Source organism: Seriola aureovittata, chromosome 23 (assembly GCF_021018895.1).
Source record: "Seriola aureovittata isolate HTS-2021-v1 ecotype China chromosome 23, ASM2101889v1, whole genome shotgun sequence".
NCBI classification, from domain to species: domain Eukaryota; kingdom Metazoa; phylum Chordata; class Actinopteri; order Carangiformes; family Carangidae; genus Seriola; species Seriola aureovittata.
In genome coordinates, this window is record NC_079386.1 from 17,849,091 (window position 1) to 17,871,518 (window position 22,428).

Genomic DNA, 22,428 nt, shown 5'->3' on the forward strand with positions numbered 1-22,428 from the left:
CCTGTTGCACTGGAGGTTGCGGCTGCAGCTCCAGTTCAGCTGCGACAGGTGAGCACGTGCAGGAGAGGTGACGCCACAGAGGGTCCACACTGATTCTCATGAGCCTAATGCTGCGTTCAGGTCATATCAGACTTATCGTAATTAGCAGTTTCTTCTGACTCAAGAGCACGAACGCGTGTGTGACAGTGTAATTCAACCCTCTGTTTTCACTTTTCTAATTCCCGTGTGACCAGGACGCGTCCTCAGACCTGCTGGATCTGTCTGCCCGTCATTTGTCCTTCAACACTTTTAAAAACAAACATTTACTTTCACTGGACTTTCTGCTTTTGTGAAGAGTTAAAAAAAAAAGAAAAAAAGAAGAAGTTACGTTTTCTAAAATGATTTTTTTTTTGTCTCAGCAAAACTACATATAGTGCAACTTTAAATTAAGACATTTTAGACTCTTAGGAGCCTCATGTAGTTATGTAAACACAAATACATTATCAATATACAACACAAATATTAGAAATATCATCACTGTCCAGCAGAAACCTTGAACCCTTAAAAATCCCAGAAGAAGAAAGAGAGTCGTGACGTGATTGAAAAACCTTCCAGTGTTGATTTAAAATAATTATATTCCACTAAATGATTTCACTGTAAAATGTGAATATTTCCTCATGAAAATAAACTGAACATCTTTGGGTTTTTTCTGTTTGTCAGAATAAAACAAGACGTGTCCTCGGGTTCAAGGAAATTGTGACGTACATTTTATAAACCAGACAATGAGATTAATTGAGGAATTTGTAATGAAAATAAATGTTGTAAAAGTTGCAGCCGTAGAATTGATTTAAAAAGATTGAGTTTGACCTCGGATCAGAGCTGAACCCGGCGCAGCGAGGTAAACATGTAAAACAGGACGGGTTGCCAGAAACCGAAGAACCCGACTGAGTCCGGTGATCCTCGGACTTTCCCTCCGGCGCCATCATGAGGTCGACTTCTGTGATGCTGAGTTAAATTTCTGGATCGCTGTGAAATTTGGCACAAACATTCATGATCCCTTCAGGATGAACCGAAACAAACATGAGCAGAAAAGGAAAGAAAGATTCCTCTGAAGACACGACGTCGCCTGGAAACAGGTGAAATTATCTCTCATCTTTTAAGAAGAACGTTAAGACTAAATGAATCGTTAAGATAATTTCTCCCCACAAGGAAACAACAGAATAAAAAAAAACATCTTTACATTAAAGCGTCTTGAGTTTTTATTTTTTTGTGCAAAACGAAGGCGACGAGGGGATTTTCACGAGCAGGGTTTCTGAAGGACGAGAGCGACAGGCAATAAATATGTCACAGGATTAAATAGCTAAGAGTTCAGTGGTTATATGACGGGCTAAAGCAGGCAGGAAGGCAGCAAAACTCACGAGCATGATGCAAAAGTTCAATAAAGTCAAAACGTTCCTTATCTGTGTGTTTTCAGTGCATTGAGCATAACAGTAGCTGTTTGACATTCTCATACATAGTGTTGAGTGACAGTACCTTGGATACATTACAGAGCTTTACATCCATCACTTTAACAGTCCAGAGGATGGATGGAGGAGCAGGGGAGGAGGAGAGAGGAGAGGAGAGGAGGAGACAAGGAGAGGAGAGAGGAGAGGAGGAGAGAGGAGAGAGGAGAGGAAACAAGGAGAGGAAGAGAGGAGAGAGGAGAGGAGAGGAGGAGACAAGGAGAGGAGAGAGAGGAGAGGAGAGGAGAGGAGAGGAGAGGAAACAAGGAGAGGAGGAGAGGAGGAGAGGAGAGAGGAGAGGAGACAAGGAGAGGAGACAAGGAGAGGAGAGGAGGAGAGAGGAGGAGGAGACAAGGAGAGGAGACAAGGAGAGGAGAGAGGAGAGGAAACAAGGAGAGGAGGAGAGAGGAGACAAGGAGAGGAGACAAGGAGAGGAGAGAGGAGAGGAGAGGAGGAGAGAGGACAGGAGGATAGAGGAGAGGAGGAGAGAGGAGAGGAGAGAGGAGAGGAGACAAGGAGAGGAGAGAGGAGAGGAGGAGAGAGGAGAGGAGGAGAGAGGAGAGGAAACAAGGAGAGGAGGAGAGAGGAGAGGAGAGAGGAGACAATGAGAGGAGAGAGGAGAGGAGACAAGGAGAGGAGACAAGGAGAGGAGAGAGGAGAGGAAACAAGGAGAGGAGGAGAGAGGAGAGGAGACAAGGAGAGGAGAGAGGAGAGGAGGATAGAGGAGAGGAAACAAGGAGAGCAGACAAGGAGAGGAGAAAAAAGCTTTTATAAAGAAGTCGTCAGACCAAGGTAACCAAGAAAGGAGTGTTTGGAGGAGGAAGAAGAGGAGGAGGAGGAGGGTGAAGGGGAGGAAGAGGAGGAGGCTGAAGAGGAGGAAGTGGAGGAGGAGGGTGAAGAAGGAGAGCGTGGTTTCAGAGAGATGAGCGTCGTGATGGGGAGGAGAGGAGATAAATCCCTCCATCCCGCCCGGTCGGAGAGCGAGGGATGAAGAGGAGGAAGAGAGGAGCAGGAGGAAGAGGAGGGTGCAGCAGTGTGTGTGTAGGGCGGTGTGTGCAGCCGCTGAACGTGTTTGTTTGAACGCTGATTGTCTCCGTGCACGTACGAGCGGTGCGTGTGCACGTCGCCGGGCGTGTCCGCCGCGTTCCCGTTGACGTGCGCGGCGTGTTTGACCTTGCAGTGCAGCCGCAGACTGTCCCGCCGCTTGGCGCTGTAGGGGCAGAGGTCGCAGGTGAACGGCCGCTCGCCCGTGTGCACGCGAACGTGCTCCACCAGCTTGTTGGCTGTCCGCGTCAGGTGGCCGCACCGGTCGCACCGGTACTGGTTGCCTTGGCGATGACCCTGGAAGTGAACCAGCAGCTCCTGTTGCCCTGGAAACGACCTCTGGCAGATGCGGCAGCGATGCTCAGAGGTGCTCTTCTCCGGCTGGGTTGCCATGGCAACTGCCGGAGTGCTGCTGGAGGCGGCAGCGGTGGCGGTGGCAGGAGGGGTGACGGGGCATCTGGGAGTCAGGAGGGGTGGGAGGGGTTAATGACACACACACACACACACACACACACACACACACACACACACACACCTGCAGACTAAATGTTTTCTACTGGGGATGAAGTCCTGATCAGAGAGGGAGCTCAACTTTACCGGAGCACTTGAACACAACAGAGCCATCGTTCATGTTCGTCAGTCACATCTGAGATTTCTCTTCTGTTAAAAAGCAAAATGTCTGCTGCTGCATCACCAGTATCATCAGTGCGACGATCTGCGCAGGAAGAATTAAATAAAATCAAAGTGTTTTGGAAAGAACACGTTGAATCTCATTATGTTTCCAAAATTGACGTCAGCAGTGAATCTGTGTGATCGATGTCTGCGGGCGCACGGTGAGTCTCATTTCCTGTTTGTACATAATGACACTTTGTTGTTTTTTAAATGCTAAAAACATTAATATGAAGATCAGCACATAGTGTGTGTTTCATGAGTCACAGCTGCCAGATTACAGACAAGCTGGACTCAGTACAAACAGGTCAAGTGTGATGGTAAATTACTCTCTCTCACTATTGTTTCATGTGTTTATATTTATGTAAAGCTCAGTCTGCACATCTGATCAATCAGCTGATTTGATCTACAGACAGTTGGTCCACATCAGTGCAGTGAAGTCGTAACGTTCACCTGCATGATGATATTTATCAAAACAGAGAAGTAAAGGGAAGGATCAAAAAGGGAAAAAAAGTCATAAATACAAAGATTAATTTGTAATATTTCAAGAAATAAATCAAAAATCCACAAAAAAATGTTATTTTCAGAAAAAAATCATATTTTGAGAAAAATTCATTATAATTTGAGAAAAAATCGTAAAAATGTTGTTGCTGTGTTTCAAGGACAAAGTCAAGAGGAAAAATGTTGTTTTCAGAGAAACGCTGAAGTCGCAATATAATGAGTATTAAAGTGTCAGTGAATAATATTCACTGTCGATATTAAAACTAATATTTATAACTTTACGAGTTTCACCCAAAACATTTTAACTTTATTCTTGAAAATCTCTTTTCCCTGAATGTTGGTGAAGAACAAAATATAAGTGATATATTATGTATATTACTGTATCATTCAATCCCTCACACACACACACACACACACACACACACATACATTCAAATTAGAATTAGGATGAACCCACCTCATGTCTCCGCTGACCCCCGTGTCGCCCTGTATGTGCGTGGCGGCGTGAGCCCTCATCTCTGCCTCCTGATTGGTCGAGTGGTCGCACACGCAGCAGTGCAGCGAGAAGGAGCCGTGCTCCCATTGGCGGTGTTCTGTCATGTGACTCTGGAAAAGGGCGCGGCCCTCCGTCTCGAACCCGCAAACGTGACACCTGGAGGTGCGGCGGGATGACACGAGATGTGTGACAGTAGCCATGGCAACAGGTATTTGACAACAGGTAAGGACCTTTGCTGTGTGGCTATAGTTTGAGTCCCCGCAGGTATAGCAACACAGGTGAGTGTCTTACCTGTAGAAGTAAGAGCAACCTGTGGTTTGATCTCTGTTGATGCTGGTTTGAGTTTCTGTAAGAACAAATAAAAAAACAGCTTATTATTCTGCTAAGTGATTCATGAAATAAATCTTCTTCTGCTGAATTGTCTCTTTTTTATTTTTTTATGTGCACTCCAAAATGTACTAATGATGAGTCCCAGAGGAAGTTATTATTGGAAGCCTTCTGTGTGACTGGAGCCTGTGAGTGTGTGTTCAGTCAGATGACTTCAGTATCATCTTTATTATAAACCCAAAGGGCGATCTGATGGCAGCGTAAATCCATAACACAGACAAAGGCTGAGCGCTGAAAGACAATCATTAAAAAGTAATAACGATAACAATACGGCTGCATTAGAAACGCTGCAGGCAAACTGAACGCTCGAACCCTCCGTGTGTTTATTCAACAGTGTAAATGCAGCCGGGACACGAGTAAACCCGTCTGAGGACGTCTGCAGCTGCTCGCTGAGGAGAGAGTCACCGCAGTCACATTAATACAGAAGGTGATAATAATTTCAAAATAAAGTCATAAACTCAGACATGTTGAGGAGTTTATATTTACTAATTAAGTTAATATAATAAACTGGAGCAGATTTCATGCTGTTACCAGACTGAACGTTTTAGCCTGTTAGCTTTTAGCCTCCTGCATGTTAGCTTTAGTCACGGTGGGAAGCTCACATTAACTGTATATCACTGCGAGCTGCACTTGATGGTGATCTTTGGTCGCCTGGCAACAGGTACAGATAACAGGAAGTCAGCAGAGAGATAGTTATAGATCCTTAAAGCTCCTCCAGTGTAAAGGTCTGTGTCCGTGTGTAGTGTGATTATAGATCAGCTCTAGCTTCTATATTAATACTGTGAAAGTATCAAAGCCTCAGTCCACAGAGAAATGCACACAGCCTGTATTCAGAAACTGAGCCTTAAAACCAGCCGTCAGGACTTCTGGAACTTTGTGATGTCACAACAAAGCAGTCACCAAGCCCCGCCCACCTGGACCCACCATCCAAACCTTGCAGGATTTGGTTTCTCTGAGTGTTTTTACCTGAAATCTGATATATGTTTATTGGATCACTCAGAAAACAGTCAGCCAATCATATATCTTATTATGTCGTCCATAAACTGTTAGAAACTCTTGAATGAGCCACACTCGTGCGTCCGTTCATTACCAAGATCATTATCAATATTTATTTTGACTCCATCCTCCACAAATACTCACTCAAACACCAAATGTGGATCAATCCGCCACTGAAAATAGTCCCCAAGCAAATGCACTATTTCTACCTGTTTGAGTAACGTGATAAAACTGAGGTTGTGAAGTCATAAAGTATTGACAGATGGACCAACAGGTTATTGATTCTGGTGTTTACATGCGATTTAATGATAACAGGAAGAAGTTAGGAGATCACCAGCCTTGTCCCTTAATGCTGAAGTACACTGTGCCGGATCAGCGGTGGTGTTGAGCCTGTTAGCTCCTTTAATCCTTCCACCCTGACTGACAGTGTCATTTTTCATTACTGCATATTACACTGAGATTGGCAAGGCAGCAAATCAATGATAAGCATAACAGTGACTCAGTATGTGAATAAAAAAACTCTCCCATGAGACAGTCGTCAACATTCAAAGATCTACGCCTCCTCAAGCAAACAGGAGCCGCCGAGCGCTCACACAGTGTCTCTGGATTTATATCGCGTGATGGTGCACGATCCGTGTGTGTGTGTGTGTGTGTGTGTGTGTGTGTGTGTGTGTGTGTGCAGTACATTACCCTGTGGAGGTTGCTGGGAGCTCAACAGGGGCGAGGAACGGAGTGGGTCCACATTCACCTTCAAAACAGGACTACACACAAACACAGACATGTGAGAACATACGCTGTCAGAGGTCAGAGGTCAAAGTGTCCCTCGTGAGATTACTGATCGATGACAGGAAGCGGGATGTCACCTGCTTCTGATGGGAGGAGTCGACCTCTCCACTGGCTGAACGTTGGATTTACTGACCCTCTCTGCACAGACAGAAAGACAACAGCATGAAAACAGATCGTTTCATTCGCCGTGTAATCAAAAACTAATGAACGCAACAGCCTGGTGTGAGCGGCGACAGTGTTTGAGTGTGTGTTACCTGAGAGCTGGTGCAGGAGCGTGGACGCCAGGTTCACCGACATGTCCTGCCACAGCACGGCTCTGAGGCACTGGTCTTCCATCTTGGCTCCGAAGAAAAGCTGCTCCTCCGTCTTCGCTCTGGAAAACACCTGGTCCGCCATCCTGGCCTCAGAGAGCAGCTGGTTCTCCATCTTGACCCCAGAAGGAAACGGGTCCTCCATCTTCACCCCGGAGAGAAACCTGTTGCTCATCTTCGCTCCGGAGAAAGGCCGCTCTGCAATTTTTGCTTTAAAGAGAAACTGCTCCTCCATCTTGGCTCCGGAGAGGAGCTGGTCTGCCATCTTGGTCCCGGAGATTCCACTGTCCTCCATTTTTAATCTGAACTGAAACTTGTTGGCTCCGGAGACGACGCTGTCCCCTGTCTTTGAGCCGGACTGGCAGCCTCCTGTAAAAAACTTGTCTTCTATTTTAAGGCCAAGGAGACACTGCTCCGCCATTTTGGCTCCAGGGTGCGTCTGCTCCATCATCTTTTCGCCACTGAAGCTCTGGTCCTCTGTTTTAATGGCGAGGAGGGGGTGGCTCGCCATCTTGGGGGAAGGTGCGGCCGGCTCTTTTGTGATTGGTCGATCACGGATGAGGTCAGAGACCACCATTGTGTCAATTTCCATCGGCTCTTCTTCTTCTTTGACCCTGACGCCATGGCAGTTCACCTCCTGACGCTCTGCGGTTGGTGGGAAATCTGTCAGTTTTTATTATCCAACACGACACTGACAATTGTATAATCATCTAATTTCTTATTTATTGAGCAAATTTGCTGCTTTCTCTGTTTTAAATCACTGTGAACTCAATATATTTGGGTTTCAGGCTCTTGATCAGACAAAACAAGCAACTCTGAAGACGTCATCTTGAGCTCTGGGAGATAAACCGACTAAACCAGAGATTTTATCGCTGCGAAAATAGCGAAAAATAAACGTGATCATTTCCCAGAACCCAAAGAGATGTTTGTTTTATTCAACCAGTGGTTAAAAACATAAATATATTCAGTTTATTACAATGTGAAACTGGATAAAGCAGCAAATTCCATCAAATCTTTGGCATTTTTGCTAAAAGAAAAAGGACATAAACAACGAATTGATAAGCTAGTTGTGATGTGTAGTTAAACGTACAATCGAGCTTTTTACAGCACACACACACACACACACACACACACACACACACACACACACACACACACACACACACACACACACTCTGTACCTGCCAGTTTCCTCAGCAGGTCTGAGGCCAGTGTGTCGGTGGTTGCGTTGCCATCAGGCGTGTGTGTGAGTGACGGCGGCTCGGGACTCGCCCCGGGGCCGTCCGGTGAGAGAGCGAGGCCGGGCTCGTCCTGCTGCCCGCCGCGCACCTCCAGCAGGGCCTCGCGTCGCTGTGGCTCCACCTCTGCCTCCACCCGGCTCCCAGGATGCACCTGGGCCTTCTGGGTTGCCTCTGAAGAGAGAGAGAGAGATGAGTGTGATTTGATTTAAGTTAACTGTAAATACATTAGAGCAGAGTTCACATTACAGCCTGATAACTGCACTCAACTCAGCATGACAGGACAGTTACATGGCCACAAGTATGTGGACACTCCAACATCACACGTGCATCATCCACTTGCCTTCAGATGGATGCAGCCTGCAGATGTGGATGTGGACACACTTCTACTAATAACATCAAGACAATGAAACAGTCAGACTCAGATTTTGGGCGACATGCAGACGTCCACACAGTGTCCTCTTCCTCACGTGGCCTTTAGTCAGCTGCTAAAACTCCACTCTTCTGGTTCCAGTCTTTCCAGCAGATGTTGACCTGGCAGCTGGGATGGGTGCTGGGTCCTCCGAGGCGACGATCAACAATCAGACGTAGGGCAGCTCTCCGCTTCAATTGTTTATTCTCGTATTGCACGGATGTTTCAGGAAGCCACACCTGTTGCCAGTTCATGCGCTGAAGAAGGTCAGCAGCCCGAAAACAATGCGATGCATGAATAAACAATCTAACCACAGCGCTGCCCTACATGTGATCACAGGGATTCACTCCCACTCACACACAGGAGCAGTCGTGAGCTGCAACACTGGTTATACTGTATGTGACTGAGACCAAACTGACATGAGCGCCTCATGTCGGCCGACGTCTGCTGCTCAAGGCGATTAAATCCAGCTTTAATTAACATAGCGCTTTATTGTCAAAGCTCAGTATGTCTAACCCTCACAACCAACTCAAGGTGCACACACAGGAATCTTTCCCATCTCCACTGCGACGTGAACGTGGCACAAGGTCATGTTGAAACAGGAATTGAATGAACAGGAAACTGTGGCCCAAAACCACGACCAGACACAGGTGTCCACATACTTCTGGCCACATAGTGCATGTGTGTATATTTGTGTTCATAATAATTACAATAATGGATGATAATAGGGATGTTAGTGCTGCAATTAACAGTTCAATTAATATGTTAATTGTTTGATTAATCAATTAAATATTTGGTGATAAAATAGTGAAAACGTCCGAGGTCACATGTTCAAAACGTCCGGTCCAGCCAACAGTCCACAATACAATATATTACAGCAGGAACTAACATCATCAGTTCATCTGCTGATTATTTTCACAATTAATCAATGAATCTCTCGTCCATGTTTCCTCCAGCACAACGTGAGGTCATTAAACGTCTTGTTTTGTCCAACCAGCTGCACAAAACAGAAAAACTATCCATGTGACGACGACGTTAGACCGAGAAAAGCAGCAGCTCATCACACTCCATGACCTGGAATCATCAAAAGGAAAAATGTCTTAAAGGATTAATTAATAATGAAAACAGTTGTCTCTTCCAGGAGCGTGTCAGAGCGTCTCCACCTGCAGCTGGTGATGCAGCAGGACAATCACATTAAACATCAAAGTAAATCTACTGACAGAGAAAGTCCAGCTTCTTCAGAGCCCACACCCACATCCAGGAGAGACGCTGTGGACGGAGCTGACGAGACGCTCACACCAGCTACTGGATCTACTGGAGCTACTGGAAGAACTGGTTTCAGGTTATTGCTGCCAAAAGAGGTTGAACCAGTTATTAAATCCAAGGGTTCACTTACTTCGCTGTCAGTGTTTAATGGGTTTGTTCAATGAAGACAAAAGGAGATTGTAAATGTGTGTGTGTTGTGTTAGTTTAGAGACATTGTGTTTGTCCACATTTGTCACTTTGATGAAGATCCGATCAGATTTTATGATCAATTAATTCAGAAAACCAGGTCATTTCAAAAGGTTTTGTGCCACTTTAGTGTGTGTGTGTGTGTGTGTGTGTGTGTGTGTGTGTGATACCTGAGAGTCTGATGAGGAGGTCGGACGCCATCTTGGTGCTGACATCAGGGCTGAACAGAGAGGTGGCTGCTGGGAAGGGACTTGAACCTGCGGCGTGTGTGTCCGGTGTGTGTTCGGCGTGTGTGTTGGTCACAGTCAGCGAGCGAGCATCACAGCCGGTGTGTGTCTTTGTGTGTGCGTTTGCAGGGTGTGTGTGTCGTTTGGCTGCATCAGAGGGAGGCTGCAACACACTCGACCCACGCTTCATTTTCCGGTGTGTGTGAGTGTGTGAGTGTGTGTGTTTGTGAAAAGAGAGGGAGTCAAAACTCAGAAGAGAGGAGGGCAGGAGAGAAGGAAGAGGAGGAAGAAGAGGAGGAGGAGGAGGAAGGCAGTGTAGCTAAAATAAGATGACTGTGTTTTTTATCATATGGAAGTGAGGAGAGCATGATAGAAAAAAAAAGGGGAGATGGAGGTAAAGGAGAAACTGGAGAGAGAGAAAACGAGGGAGGATTTGCTCTTCAGGCTGAGCTGTTGCTGGCTCTCATTGACCTGAAAGAGAGAGAGAGAGAGAGAGAGGAAGAGAGAGAGAGGAAGAAAGAGAGAGAGATGGGTGGAGGGAGGGGGGATGAAAGAGGGGAGAGGGAGGAAAGAAGATGGATTGAGAGAGAGAGAGAAAAGAGGAGCAGAAACAGCGAGGACGAAGGGCAAGAGAGGACAGAAGAGAATGGAGACAGAGAGAGAGAGAGGGAGGGAGCGAGGGATGGAGGGTAGATAAAGGGAGGAGGGGATGGAGAGGAGAAGAAGAAGAAAAAGGAACATGAACAAAGTGAATCTGTGAATGAATAAATTATTGAATGGAAAAGGCCCAATAATAAGGGGATAAATCATCCCAGTTATCGCCATGGTAACGGACCCTGCTGTGTTGTCTCCTGCCCTGACCTTCCCACCAACAAAACAATCATCAATTATGATCAATAATCATCAATAATCACTTCCACCTGCCACCAGCTGTTAGTCCTGATCACTTCTTGCCCTTGCACTGAAAATATAATTAACATGTCAGCTCTGTTTCCTACTGAAACGTGTAGAATAATTTAAATGTAAAAACATTATTTTTTTCAAAAAATGACATAGACAATAACTGCCACCTGCTCGTCCAGAAATACACAGAATAAATAAAATTATTGGTATTTGTGAAGAGGTTTCCCCAGCCTCTGTATGTGTATAAATACTACAATAAAACATTTTAACAGGTTATAGAATGTAGAATTAAAATGAAATTTAAAATAATGTTTTCAGAATCTCATTTTATCCCCATATTGTTACATTAGGTTGATAAAATAATTTATTTGACAAGAGCTGCAACGATTCCTCAGTTCATCAATCTGTTGATCATGAGCAAATGAAATGAGTAAGTGTACATAGATATGCTGTTTCTAGCTTCTCGAATGTCAGAATTTGCTGCTTTTCTTTGTCGTACATGATGGAAAAGTGAATATCCTTGAATTGTGGACTGTTGGTCAGACAAAACTGGACATTTGAAGACATCAAACTGATCTGTGGGAAATTAGAACGATTTTTTCGGTATATTCGGGCATTTTAAAGACCAAACAATTAATCTGCAAATTAATCGATACTAAAAATATCTGTAAGTTGCAGCCCTAATGAATATAACAAAGCAAAAAAAGATAATAAAATTTTTTAAATTTTTAAAATAAAATAATAAAAATAATTATATATATTTTTAAATTAATTTTCTTTTGAAAGATTTAAGTTGAAACTTAAATTATATAATGAAAAATAATTTATTAAAATATAAAAAAATATAAAAATATATTTAAATAAAAAAAACAATAGCTAAAATAGAACTCAAAAATAAAATAAAATAAAATAAAATAAAATAAAATAAAATAAAATAAAACAAAACCAACAGCCTGTTCATGGCCTCGGTTCACTCACTACCCTCGTCGACCCCGTTTCGTTCAGCCTCCGTCTCTAGGCGACACAGCACGGGCTTCTGCCGCCGCCGCATCCGACCGGGAAGCGAAAATTACCGGGTACCAGTCCCCCCCCCCCTCCCGCCTCCCGCCTCCTCTCCCCTCGGTGTCGGTCGGTCGGTGTCAAAACCCCCCGGAGCCCCGCCGTTAGCTTGTTATCTCTCCCTCCCCCTGCAACATGGCTGAACGGCTCAGACTCCCCGCCACACCGAGTCAGAAAGTCATTTCCCGGTGTTGGGATGACGGTGGGCTGTTGAGTCCCGCTTAACCGCCAATTTAGACATTTTTTCTAACGGATTTCTTTCTCCCCCCTCTCCAGTTACCGGGAATGGGGGCAGGTGTCAGGAGCCCAGCCGTTACCCCCTCCCCTCCCTCCCTCCCTCCCTCTCGCTCCCCTGCAACATGGCTGAACGGTAACCCGACCTCACAAGACCTCAAAAGTCATTTTCACGGGTCAGTTAGCATCGATAACCGGCCACTGCTAGCACACTAACCCGCCGCAGACGGGACAGACGGTTCTCTCGGAGCTCATCTCTCCTCCGTGACTTACCGGTACCGGGAGGGCAGGTGGCTGTGGTGGTGGTGGTGGTGCAGTCCGGGGCATAGCCTATATATAGACTATAGATTTCTTCCATGTTAAATTCCCTCTGTCTTTATCCCGCTCTCCTGACATTATCCCCTCGGTCTCTCTTCATTTACGGTGTGAAAGTAAAACAAAAAAAAAAGGAAATACGGTCAGGATCCGTATCTTCCCCGAGCCCGAGGATGACGGGTCGGTCACCGAGCAGGGCAGATGGAGGTTTCCGCCTCCTCTCTCTCTCTCTCTCTCTCTCTCTCTCTCTCTCTCTCTCCCTGTGTGTGTGTGTGTGTGTGAGAGAGAGAGAGAGATGCAGTGTGTCTGTCCACGCGCCGGATCACAGCACAAGGGCAGGACACGGGTGAACCCGGGCTCACGCGCCCGTTCCCGCGCTGGAGAACTTAACGTCTCATCCTGCGTTTAAATTTAAACAGGTTTTTACCGAGTTTAGCAGAATATATAAATATATATACGTGTGGTGATCAACCAGTAGACCGCCTGTAGAGGAGAAACATTACTGCTCAGGTGAAGAAGAAGAAGAAGAAGAAGAAGAAGAGCTTCTGTAGATGTTGTGGCACTATAGCAACATGGCCGGATTAAACTTCTAGGAGGCTCCAGGGGCAAACATTTGTGGTTGGGCCCCTAGATAATAAAGTGACACCGGAACCGACGTTTTCATGTTTAAAAGTAAGAAAACACGTTTACACTTCTAACGTCGCTATAACTAAATATTCAGCTAACAGCCTTTATTAGATAAGGACGATCGTTTTTTAAAAATTTTTTAATCAGGCTTCACTGAACACCATTTCCCATAAGCCCCTTGGCGTTCGAGGGCTAAACATCACTGACGTCCGTTTAGCAGCGTCTACCAATAGAAACCAGCGGATCACCTGTTTACGAGCCACACTGGTGTAGTATCAGTAGCAGTAGTATACATGAGTACTAGTAGTAGCAGCAGTGATAGTAGAGTATTATTACTATAGTATAGTATTATTGTATCAGGCATTATCTCAATAGTACTTTTAGCAGTAATAGTTATGCAGTAAAAGTACAGTTGTGATAGTTATAGTATTAGTGAAAGTACTGGTAGATTTTCAGGTATTACTAGTAGTATTAGTGCAGAATCAAACAATAATAGTATCTGTAGAAGCAGCAGTAGTACATGTATGAGTACTGTAGTAAAAGTATTGGGAGCATAGTGGCAGCAGTAATAACTGGTAATGCAGTGGGAGATAGTAGTAGTAGTAGTAGTAATAATAGGAAGTAGTAGTGGTAGTTATAATAGAGGTAGTTAAAGTATTGGTGATGGTAGTAGAAGTCTGAGAGGTAGTGGTAATACTAGAATAGAATAATAATGACAGTATTATCAGTAGTACCAGGTGAAGTACTGCAGTATTATCTGGCTACTGTAACCATGTTGATTAGTGCAGTGTCCTGATTGAGCCTGCAGGGGGAGACAGAGACAGCTGTTTCAAACTGACTGTTTAATATGCTGAGATGTTTCTTTATCACTCTCCTTAATTAAACTGTGTGTGAACTTAAAAGAAGGTATCATCAATAAAACACAATAAAATTCTCACTTAGGCCTTTTTTTCTTTTATTGTTCAAGTGTTTTCTACTTGAATGTGACAGAAAGAAGACGCCCCCTCCCCTCAGAAGGAATTCCTTTCAGTATTTAACATTCCTGTTCTTCGTGTGATGAATTCACCGCTCTCGACATGAGGCACTTTAACTACACACAAACTTGTAGAACAGGTTTAAAGTCTTTTTCCTTGATCGTGGTGCACAGGTGAGTTCTGTTCTTCACTTCGGACCGATGCTGGAAATAGAGACTGGAGGATTTCGTCTCGTACTCTCAGCAGCTCAACTGTAAAAATAAATCAAGCTAAATGACTTGTAACCAGTATGACTCATCTTCACCGGCGGCCCCGTCGTGCTCTCCTCCTCTTCATCACTCGTCAGCCTCAGCATCACAGTCTCTGCAGCAGAAACACACATTTTAAAAAAAGACCCATATTGGCCGATACACAGGTGTGTCAACAAATATACAGGCCGGTATGTTCTTACACAGCCCTGTAGAAACTCTTCTGGTTCATCATGTGCTCTCTGAAGATGTTGATGGCTTTAAACACATTCATCTTATTCTGGTGTTTCTCTATCACCTTTCTGAACCTGCCGCACAAAAACACACACACACAAACACACACAGAGCAAAAAATACCACCTTTACTTACTAAGGCATTTTTATGGATAAGCTGCACAGCTGTTTGGAAATTAGTTCAAATTAGCTTCAACTTTTCCAGCTGCAACATTAAAGATTTCATACATCAATACTTATAATCCAGTAATATAACATTATTCTGCATAATGAGTGTTTGGTACTTTAAGTAACAAGGGATTCTTTAAGTTCAATGCATGAGATTCACTTGTAACAGAGTCCGAGTCCTTCCGCTCTGCAGCCTTATGACTACTTTAGAACAAGAAGGTGTCATGAAATGGGACTACTCAAGTCATTTAATGATTCACCACATTTCCACGGCTGCACCACAGTGACGTGACCGTATCTAACACGTACCTGTGGGTCCAGGCGACCTCCCTCAGACTGTCTTTCCACCAGTCCCGGTAGATGTAGTCGCCCACAGACCCGGACACCTGCCGGGGCCGGGGCCCGCGCTCGTCGAGGAGCAGCTCCGTGGCCAAGAAGCTACGGAGGCGGGCCCGAGCCGACAGAGCCACCAGCCAATAGACCGGCTCCTCCAAAACCACAGAGTGGAAAGACTGAAGCGACAGGTAGAGCCACAGTGGGGCGAATGGAGGAGGAAGCCTCTGGAGGACGAGATCAGGAAGATTTGTTTGGGTTTTTTTACATTACACTATTTTTAAATGAGCCACTGCAACTCGTTCGTTTGGAGGAACTTTTTCTGTGCATGTGTCATTTTTTCTAATCCAGCACAAACTCAGCTTTAAGTCTGACATTTTAACAAAGTAAACAAGCAAACAAGAAAAATGACAGGGATTTAAAAATATTTGGTGATAATCACTCAAAATATTCTAAAAGAACAGTTCAAGGTTGGTTTCAATATGTTTACACTCATTCCATCTCGTTTCATGTAAGGCTGTAAATAAGTTTGAAAATCAACAGTTAAAGCACATCTACACTTTTCACGGGTTTTCTTGTCTCATCTCTAGATGAAATATAAAAAAAAGCTATTTTAACAATAATAATAATGTCCTTCTGCTTATTAGTGGCCCATCATGCTTTGCAAACGCAGCCCGATGGGTGTGTCTCACCTGGTGTCTGCTGCTGTAGTGTTTAAATGTGTCCAGCAGCAGTGACCTCATGTCGTCTGCTTCCTGCGGACGACTAATCAGGACCTGCGGGAAGAAAACGAGATGCTGACATCACCAACCAGTTACACCGGTTACACCAGTTCACCTCAGACACAGAGCGAGTATCAGGTCCCTCAAACCAGAGCCCAGATCAGTTTGTATAATTATACAGGGTCAGAAAAAGGGCCTCAGAGATTCATGTGTCCTCCAGCAACATGACGTGGGGACGACTCGCTTTCTTCACATAATGAATCCATCTCGCTCTTTACACTTCCTGTCTGGTTCTCTCCAACTTTTACTAAAACCTGTGGCTGTAAACAGCTGACGTCACCGAGCTGCGTCACGCAGCCTCGTATCAGCTGCTTCCAGCCCGTTATCTGTTTTATCCTCTCCTCTCTGTGCTCCAACACAGAGAATTAATACAGCTGAGTTCACAATGAAGCCGGTCTTCATCACTCACTCACTCACTCACTCACTCACTCACTCACTCACTCACTCACTCACTCACTCACTCACTCACTCACTCACTCACTCACTCACTCACTCACTCACGCTCGCTTTTATAGGCCGGACGCTGCTGCTGCAGTCCAGCCAAAAAACCAACAACAAAGAAAGAAAGGAAGGAGGAAAGAAAGAAAGAGAGAAAGAAATAAAAAAGAAAAGAAGAAACAAACAAACAGAAACAAAGAAAGGAAAAATCAAAGAAACAAACAAACAAAGAAAGGAAGAAAAGAAGAAATAATCAAAGAAAGAAAGAAATAAAGAAAAGAAGAAAGAAACAAAGATAGAAAGACACAGAAACAAAGAAACAATGAAGGGAAGAAAATAAGAAAAGGAAGAATAAAGAAAGAAAGAAAAGAAGAAAGAAACAAACAAACAAAAACAAAGAAAGGAAGAAAGAAAGAATCAAAGAAACAAACAAAGAAAGGAAGAAAAGAAGAAAGAAAAAAGGAAGAAAAAAAACCAAATAAAAGAAGAAAGAAAGAATCAAAGAAAGAAAGAAAGAAAAGAAGAAAGAAAGAACAAAAGAAAAGAAGGAAGGAAAGAAAGAAAGAGAAAGAAAGAAACAACGAAGGGAAGAAAAGAAGAAACAAAGAAAAGAATCAAAGAAAAGAAGAAAGAAAGAACAATAAAAAAGAATCAAAGAATCAAAGAAAGAAAGAAACAAAGACGGGAAGAAAAGAAGAAAAAAGAAAGAAAGAAAAAGAAGAAAGAAAGAAAGAAAAGAAGAAAGAAAGAAAGAATCAAAGAAAAGAAGAAAGAAAGAAAGAAAAGAAGAAAGAAAAGAAAAAAGAATCAAAGAAAGAAAAGAAGAAAGAAAAGAAGAAAAAAGAAAGAAAGAAAAGAAGAAAGAAAGAATCAAAGAAAGAAAAAAGAAAAGAAGAAAGAAAGAAAGAAAGAAAGAAAAAAGAAACAAAGAAGGGAAGAAAAGAAGAAAGAAAGAATCAAAGAAAGAAAGAAAAGAAAAGAAGAAAGAATCAAAGAAAGAAAGAATCAAAGAAAGAAAGAAAGAAAAAGAAGAAAGAAAGAATCAAAGAAAGAAAGAAAGAAAAAAGAAAAGAAGAAAGAAGAAAGAAAGAATCAAAGAAAGAAAGAAAGAAAGAAAGAAAGAAAGAAAGAAAGAAAGAAAGAAAGAAAGAAAGAAACAGAAACAAAGAAGGGAAGAAAAGAAGAAAAAAGAAAGAAAGAAAAGAAGAAAGAAAGAATCAAAGAAAGAAAAAGAAAAGAAGAAAGAAAGAAAGAAACAGAAACAAAGAAGGGAAGAAAAGAAGAAAGAAAGAATCAAAGAAAGAAAGAAAGAAAAGAAGAAAGAAAGAATCAAAGAAAGAAAGAATCAAAGAAAGAAAGAAAGAAAAGAAGAAAGAAAGAATCAAAGAAAGAAAGAAAGAAAGAAAGAAAAAGAAGAAAGAAAGAATCAAAGAAAGAAAAAAGAAAAGAAGAAAGAAAGAAAGAAAGAAACAAAGAAGGGAAGAAAAGAAGAAAGAAAGAATCAAAGAAAGAAAGAAAGAAAAGAAGAAAGAAAGAATCAAAGAAAGAAAGAATCAAAGAAAGAAAGAAAGAAAAGAAGAAAGAAAGAATCAAAGAAAGAAAGAAAGAAAGAAAGAAAGAAAGAAAAGAAGAAAGAAAGAATCAAAGAAAGAAAGAAAAGAAGAAAGAAAGAATCAAAGAAAGAAAGAAAGAAAGAAAAGAAGAAAGAAAGAATCAAAGAAAGAAAGAATCAAAGAAAGAAAAGAAGAAAGAAGAAGAAAGAAAGAATCAAAGAAGAAAGAAAAGAAGAAAGAAAGAAAGAAAAGAAGAAAGAAAGAATCAAGAAAGAAAAAAGAAAAGAAGAAAGAAAGAAAGAAACAGAAACAAAGAAGGGAAGAAAAGAAGAAAGAAAGAATCAAAGAAAGAAAGAAAGAAAAGAAGAAAGAAAGAATCAAAGAAAGAAAGAATCAAAGAAAGAAAGAAAGAAAAGAAAAGAAGAAGAAAGAATCAAAGAAAAGAAGAAAGAAAGAAAGAAAGAAAGAAAAGAAGAAAGAAAGAATCAAAGAAAGAAAGAAAGAAAGAAAGAAAGAAAAGAAGAAAGAAAGAATCAAAGAAAGAAAGAAAGAAAGAAAAGAAGAAAGAAAGAATCAAAGAAAGAAAGAAAAGAAGAAAGAAAGAAAGAAAGAAAAATCAAAGAAAGAAAGAAAAAAGAAAGAAAGAACAATAGAAGAGAAAGAAAGAAAAGAAGAAAGAAACAGAAACAAAGAAGGGAAGAAAAGAAGAAAAAAGAAAGAAAGAACAATAGAAGAGAAAGAAAGAAAGAAAGACAGACCGTTAAGGCGGTGACCTCTGACCTCCACAGTGCTGCTGACTCTGCGCAGGTACAGCGCCTCCTGCTGGGTGAAGCTGGTGTAGCAGCGCTGCGTCAGGTTTCCGGACCGAAGCTTCCTGAGGAGGCGGGACGAGGAGAGGACGTCCTCCGCCAACCCGTGACTGTAACGCCACATGACGTCATACAAGCTCACCCCGGCGACCATGTCTGAGAGGGACGCACACACATTTTTCGCGCCACCAGCAGGTGGACTTGGTTTACGACCAAATACCGACAAAATGAAAGACGTTCCCATCAGCCTCAGCTGGACTTTGTGTTCAGTGCATTTTTACAACGACCAGTGAACTCACCTGGCTCCGCCTCTTCCCTGTTGCCAGGAGCGACAGTGTGACTGTAGCTGGAGGTAAACAAAGGTGATCACAAACAGTCACTTCACTCATCTGCAGGTTAATGTGCAGTGACGGGGTCAGTAATGAGGCGGCAGCTCACCTGGCTTCCACGGAGCAGATGTAGAATCTGAGCTGTCTACAGGGGGCGCTATGCAGCTCTGCACCTGAACACACACACACACACGCACACACACACGCACACGCACGCACGTTTGTTTTTTTGAATCTGGACATGAACACTTACAGTAAAGATCTTGTTTTGATATTTTAACTTCTGGACTTTACACCCAAAGATGTTACAACCAAATTTAAATAATTTCATTTTATGTTTTATTCATGTTTTTATTGATCATTTAATAATGATGTCATAATTTAACATTTTTATTTGTTCTTTTTATTTATTTATTCCCTATATTTGTGATTTTATTACTGTTGTTTGACATTGGAAAAAATGACTGAAAGAAATGAAACTTTCAAATGTATTTTATTTTATTTCTTACTTTTTGGCTCCATGCTCGTGCACACTCTGCCCTCTGTGATCCTCCCCCTCCTCTGATTGATCAAGCTGCTGATCCTGAAGGGAGACCTGTCGCTCCACAACCAAGAGCCATTCTTCAAAGAGAGGGGGTGGGTGGGGTGGGTGGGGATTGTTTAGATAATATTGTCTATGAAGTAAAGAAACACGCCCCAAAAAACAGACCTTACCTGTTGTGACTGGTATCCACCCAACCACACAGGAATTCTTGTGTTCGCCAGCTGATGAACAAACTGCATCTCCTCTGGTGTGTGGAGAGACACAAGTCTACTACCTGTCTGAGAGCACATAGACTAACACACACACACACACACACACACACACACACACACACACACACTAAGTCACACCATATTTGAATATCTTGCAAAACGAGAGGTTGAGTTGTGTTTATGCTTTACATCGGCAGCGCTCCAGGAGCTCCACACAGGGTAGAAAGCGAAGCATCTCTTCCCAAACAGGAGCCACTGAGCCGGGCACGGAGAGGCCGGTCCCGCCCCTGCTGACACGACATCACCATTGTTTATAACAACACATAAAGAGCCATCCACATCCACTCACAGGTCACAGGTCACAGGTCACAGGTCACAGGTCCGTGGTCACTTTGTGCCTCTGTTTATTCTCTCTTCACTCATTTAGCAGCTGCTTGTAGTGATTTTGTGTCTCTTTGCATCATCACTTCCTTGTGGCCATTTTGCACATCACTGAAGTTGTTCTGTGTCTCTTTCAGTAACTATTTACAGGTACAACAAACTCTCAGTTCCCACAGTTTGTTGAGAAACTGCACCTGAACCTCAGTATTTTATTCTCACTGCAGGTAAACAGAGACTTCCTGACTCACTTCTGTTCTCAGATATTCTACAAAATATTACAGGAGCCCATCAGAGAAACCCTGCTGTCCTGGTTTACTCTTCTTCTTGTATGTTAATGAAACGCAGCTGCAGCCGCCACAGAGAGAAACAGACGGACCTGGATTGTACTGCGGGGCTGAGATCGTCTCTACCTTTACAGGTGCAGTGTTCGTCTTACCTGCAGAGAAGTGCGAGCCGGACGCCTCGTTCAGGAGAACGGCCAAGAGGAGAGGAGCCAACACACACACCATTATCTACCTGTTAACACACACACACACACACTCTGTTAACATCAGGAGGCGGGAACACACCCGCTCAAACACAATCATTTATACACAATGCATAATCTGCAGAAAAGAATATGATTAGATCTGAAGGCAGAACTATTTTTATGTCCTTAATGGTTACAAAATGATTTCTTGATACTCTACAGATCATTTACAAGAACAAAGTTCAGGTCACCTGTTTCTTGATTAATGATTAAGTCAATAACACGTAAGAGAATTGTAAAAACTTTCCTCCCCAGGATCCTGAAGGTGACGTCTGATAAATACTCCAAAACCCAAAGACACTGAATTTGTGGGATTGATTGATTGATTGACGGTTGCAGCTCCAGTTGTCAGGTTGAGTAAAATCACTTTGCTGACACTTCAGTTCATCAAGTCTGAACATATCATCATCATCATCATCATCATCTACCTGCTGCTTGTTCCAGCTGGAGGAACAGGTATTTGTTGCTCTACCTGTTGACACTGAGCAGTTCTCTCTCTCTTCAGTGACCTGTGTGTGTGTGTGTGTGTGTGTGTGTGTGTGTGTGTGTGTGTGTGTGTTGAACTGCAGGTCGTGCAACGATGAAGCAAACTCCAAGTACATTTACTTTGAGCGCTGTACTTAAGAATATTCTCTGAGTATTTGTACTTTACTTGAGTATCTTTTTTTTGTTGTTGCAAACTTCTGACTTTTACTCCGCGACGCTCTTTTACTTTGAAGCAGAGCTTTTAGTGAGAGGAATGAATTCTGTGACGGACCATATCCTGTGTTCCCCACAGGAGAAGAAGAATCCCAGCGAGTCCTCCACTGCTCGAACCCGTCAGTGTCCGAACGATGATGATGTTCGATAAAGATGAAGAAGATTCACAGTTTAGTTTCGTTTTCATTTGAAATGTTATAAATAAATAAATAAATAAAGATTCCTTTTGTTTTAAACGTGTGCTGCGTTTCCTCGCCGCCTGCAAAGATCCGAAATATGAAAACAGCAAAAGCTCCTTTCAGTGTCCATTTCTTCTGGTTCCACAGTCGGTTCTCTCAGTGACTGTGGAACAATACAACCATGTGTTGACAGAACAACTGCACTTTTGAATTCTTCAGTATTTTTAAAATCAACTTCTCCAGTAACTGAAAACTCTGACTTTATTTGTGTGAGTGATATTTGCCCAGGAGGATCTGGACCTCTGACCTCTTGTTTATATAGTGTTTATACAGCCGAGCACGAGCCTGAGTCTCAGTCTGAACCGGACCGATCACAAGGATCAGTGCTTCACCTTTTACTTTAACAAGCTTTAAAAGTTTCCTTTTTTCTTTTATTCTTAATGTTTTTATCTAAAATTGACTCTTGTCTGAATTAAACGCGATTCGCGTTAAAACAAAGAAAAAGAAAAAAGCAAACAAACAGTGGGAGGCACCTGTCCACAGTAAAGACACACACCTGCCGAACATCTGGATGTTTCATTATCTCGTCATCATTTACTCTCAGTCTGTGAAGCTTGAAGTGACTCTGATCTATTTAAATGTGATCTGAAAGGAAAACGTACCTGAGCTCCGTTTGCTCTCGCGACCAGGCTGAACTGCAGCTACTGTGGAAGTCGCGCGCAGTGACGGGAGCTCGCGGCTGCACAGCTGCTTCCTGAAGAATCAGCCTGATGAGCTTCACCTGTCCAACACCTGTTCAACACCTGTTCAACACCGCTGCAGCTCAGGTGTTAAAACTCTTCCTGTGTCGTCACTCTCGTCGCCTTCCTTCTGTTTAT

The 22,428-nt window shown here is 43.0% G+C and overlaps 2 protein-coding genes and 1 long non-coding RNA gene across 5 annotated transcripts; 1 reads left to right on the forward strand and 2 right to left on the reverse strand.

The window, feature by feature from the left end:
- Nucleotides 1-1,961: 1,961 nt before the first annotated feature.
- On the reverse strand, nt 1,962-13,090 carry LOC130164038 (uncharacterized). 2 transcript variants are annotated; one of them, XM_056368416.1, is made up of 9 exons: nt 12,470-13,085; nt 9,944-10,471; nt 7,853-8,083; nt 6,615-7,316; nt 6,438-6,498; nt 6,265-6,335; nt 4,483-4,537; nt 4,153-4,347; nt 1,962-2,982 (listed from the first exon to the last, which is right to left on the reverse strand). In XM_056368416.1, exons 2-9 carry the CDS (start codon nt 10,188-10,190, stop codon nt 2,250-2,252), a joined length of 2,295 nt encoding a protein of 764 aa, XP_056224391.1. In that variant the 5' UTR covers nt 10,191-10,471; nt 12,470-13,085; the 3' UTR covers nt 1,962-2,249. The 2 variants fall into 2 exon arrangements, with proteins under 2 accessions (XP_056224391.1, XP_056224392.1); XM_056368417.1 differs by lacking the exon at nt 9,944-10,471 and having other exon boundaries at nt 12,470-13,090.
- Nucleotides 13,091-14,077: 987 nt separating this feature from the next.
- On the reverse strand, nt 14,078-22,370 carry LOC130164575 (uncharacterized). Of its 2 annotated transcripts, none has more exons than XM_056369391.1 (12): nt 22,213-22,370; nt 20,580-20,659; nt 19,952-20,052; nt 19,721-19,843; nt 19,516-19,627; nt 19,116-19,179; nt 18,977-19,023; nt 18,649-18,833; nt 15,788-15,871; nt 15,072-15,322; nt 14,564-14,668; nt 14,078-14,475 (listed from the first exon to the last, which is right to left on the reverse strand). In XM_056369391.1, the coding sequence occupies exons 2-12, from the start codon at nt 20,650-20,652 to the stop codon at nt 14,448-14,450; spliced, it is 1,173 nt and encodes a 390-aa protein (XP_056225366.1). In that variant the 5' UTR covers nt 20,653-20,659; nt 22,213-22,370; the 3' UTR covers nt 14,078-14,447. The 2 variants fall into 2 exon arrangements, with proteins under 2 accessions (XP_056225366.1, XP_056225367.1); XM_056369392.1 differs by having other exon boundaries at nt 19,952-20,049; nt 22,213-22,369.
- Nucleotides 20,063-21,473, forward strand: LOC130164577 (uncharacterized). The gene is made up of 4 exons (XR_008826626.1): nt 20,063-20,134; nt 20,281-20,367; nt 20,489-20,561; nt 20,928-21,473. It is a non-coding gene; the product is annotated as an uncharacterized LOC130164577 (long non-coding RNA).
- Nucleotides 22,371-22,428: the final 58 nt, after the last annotated feature.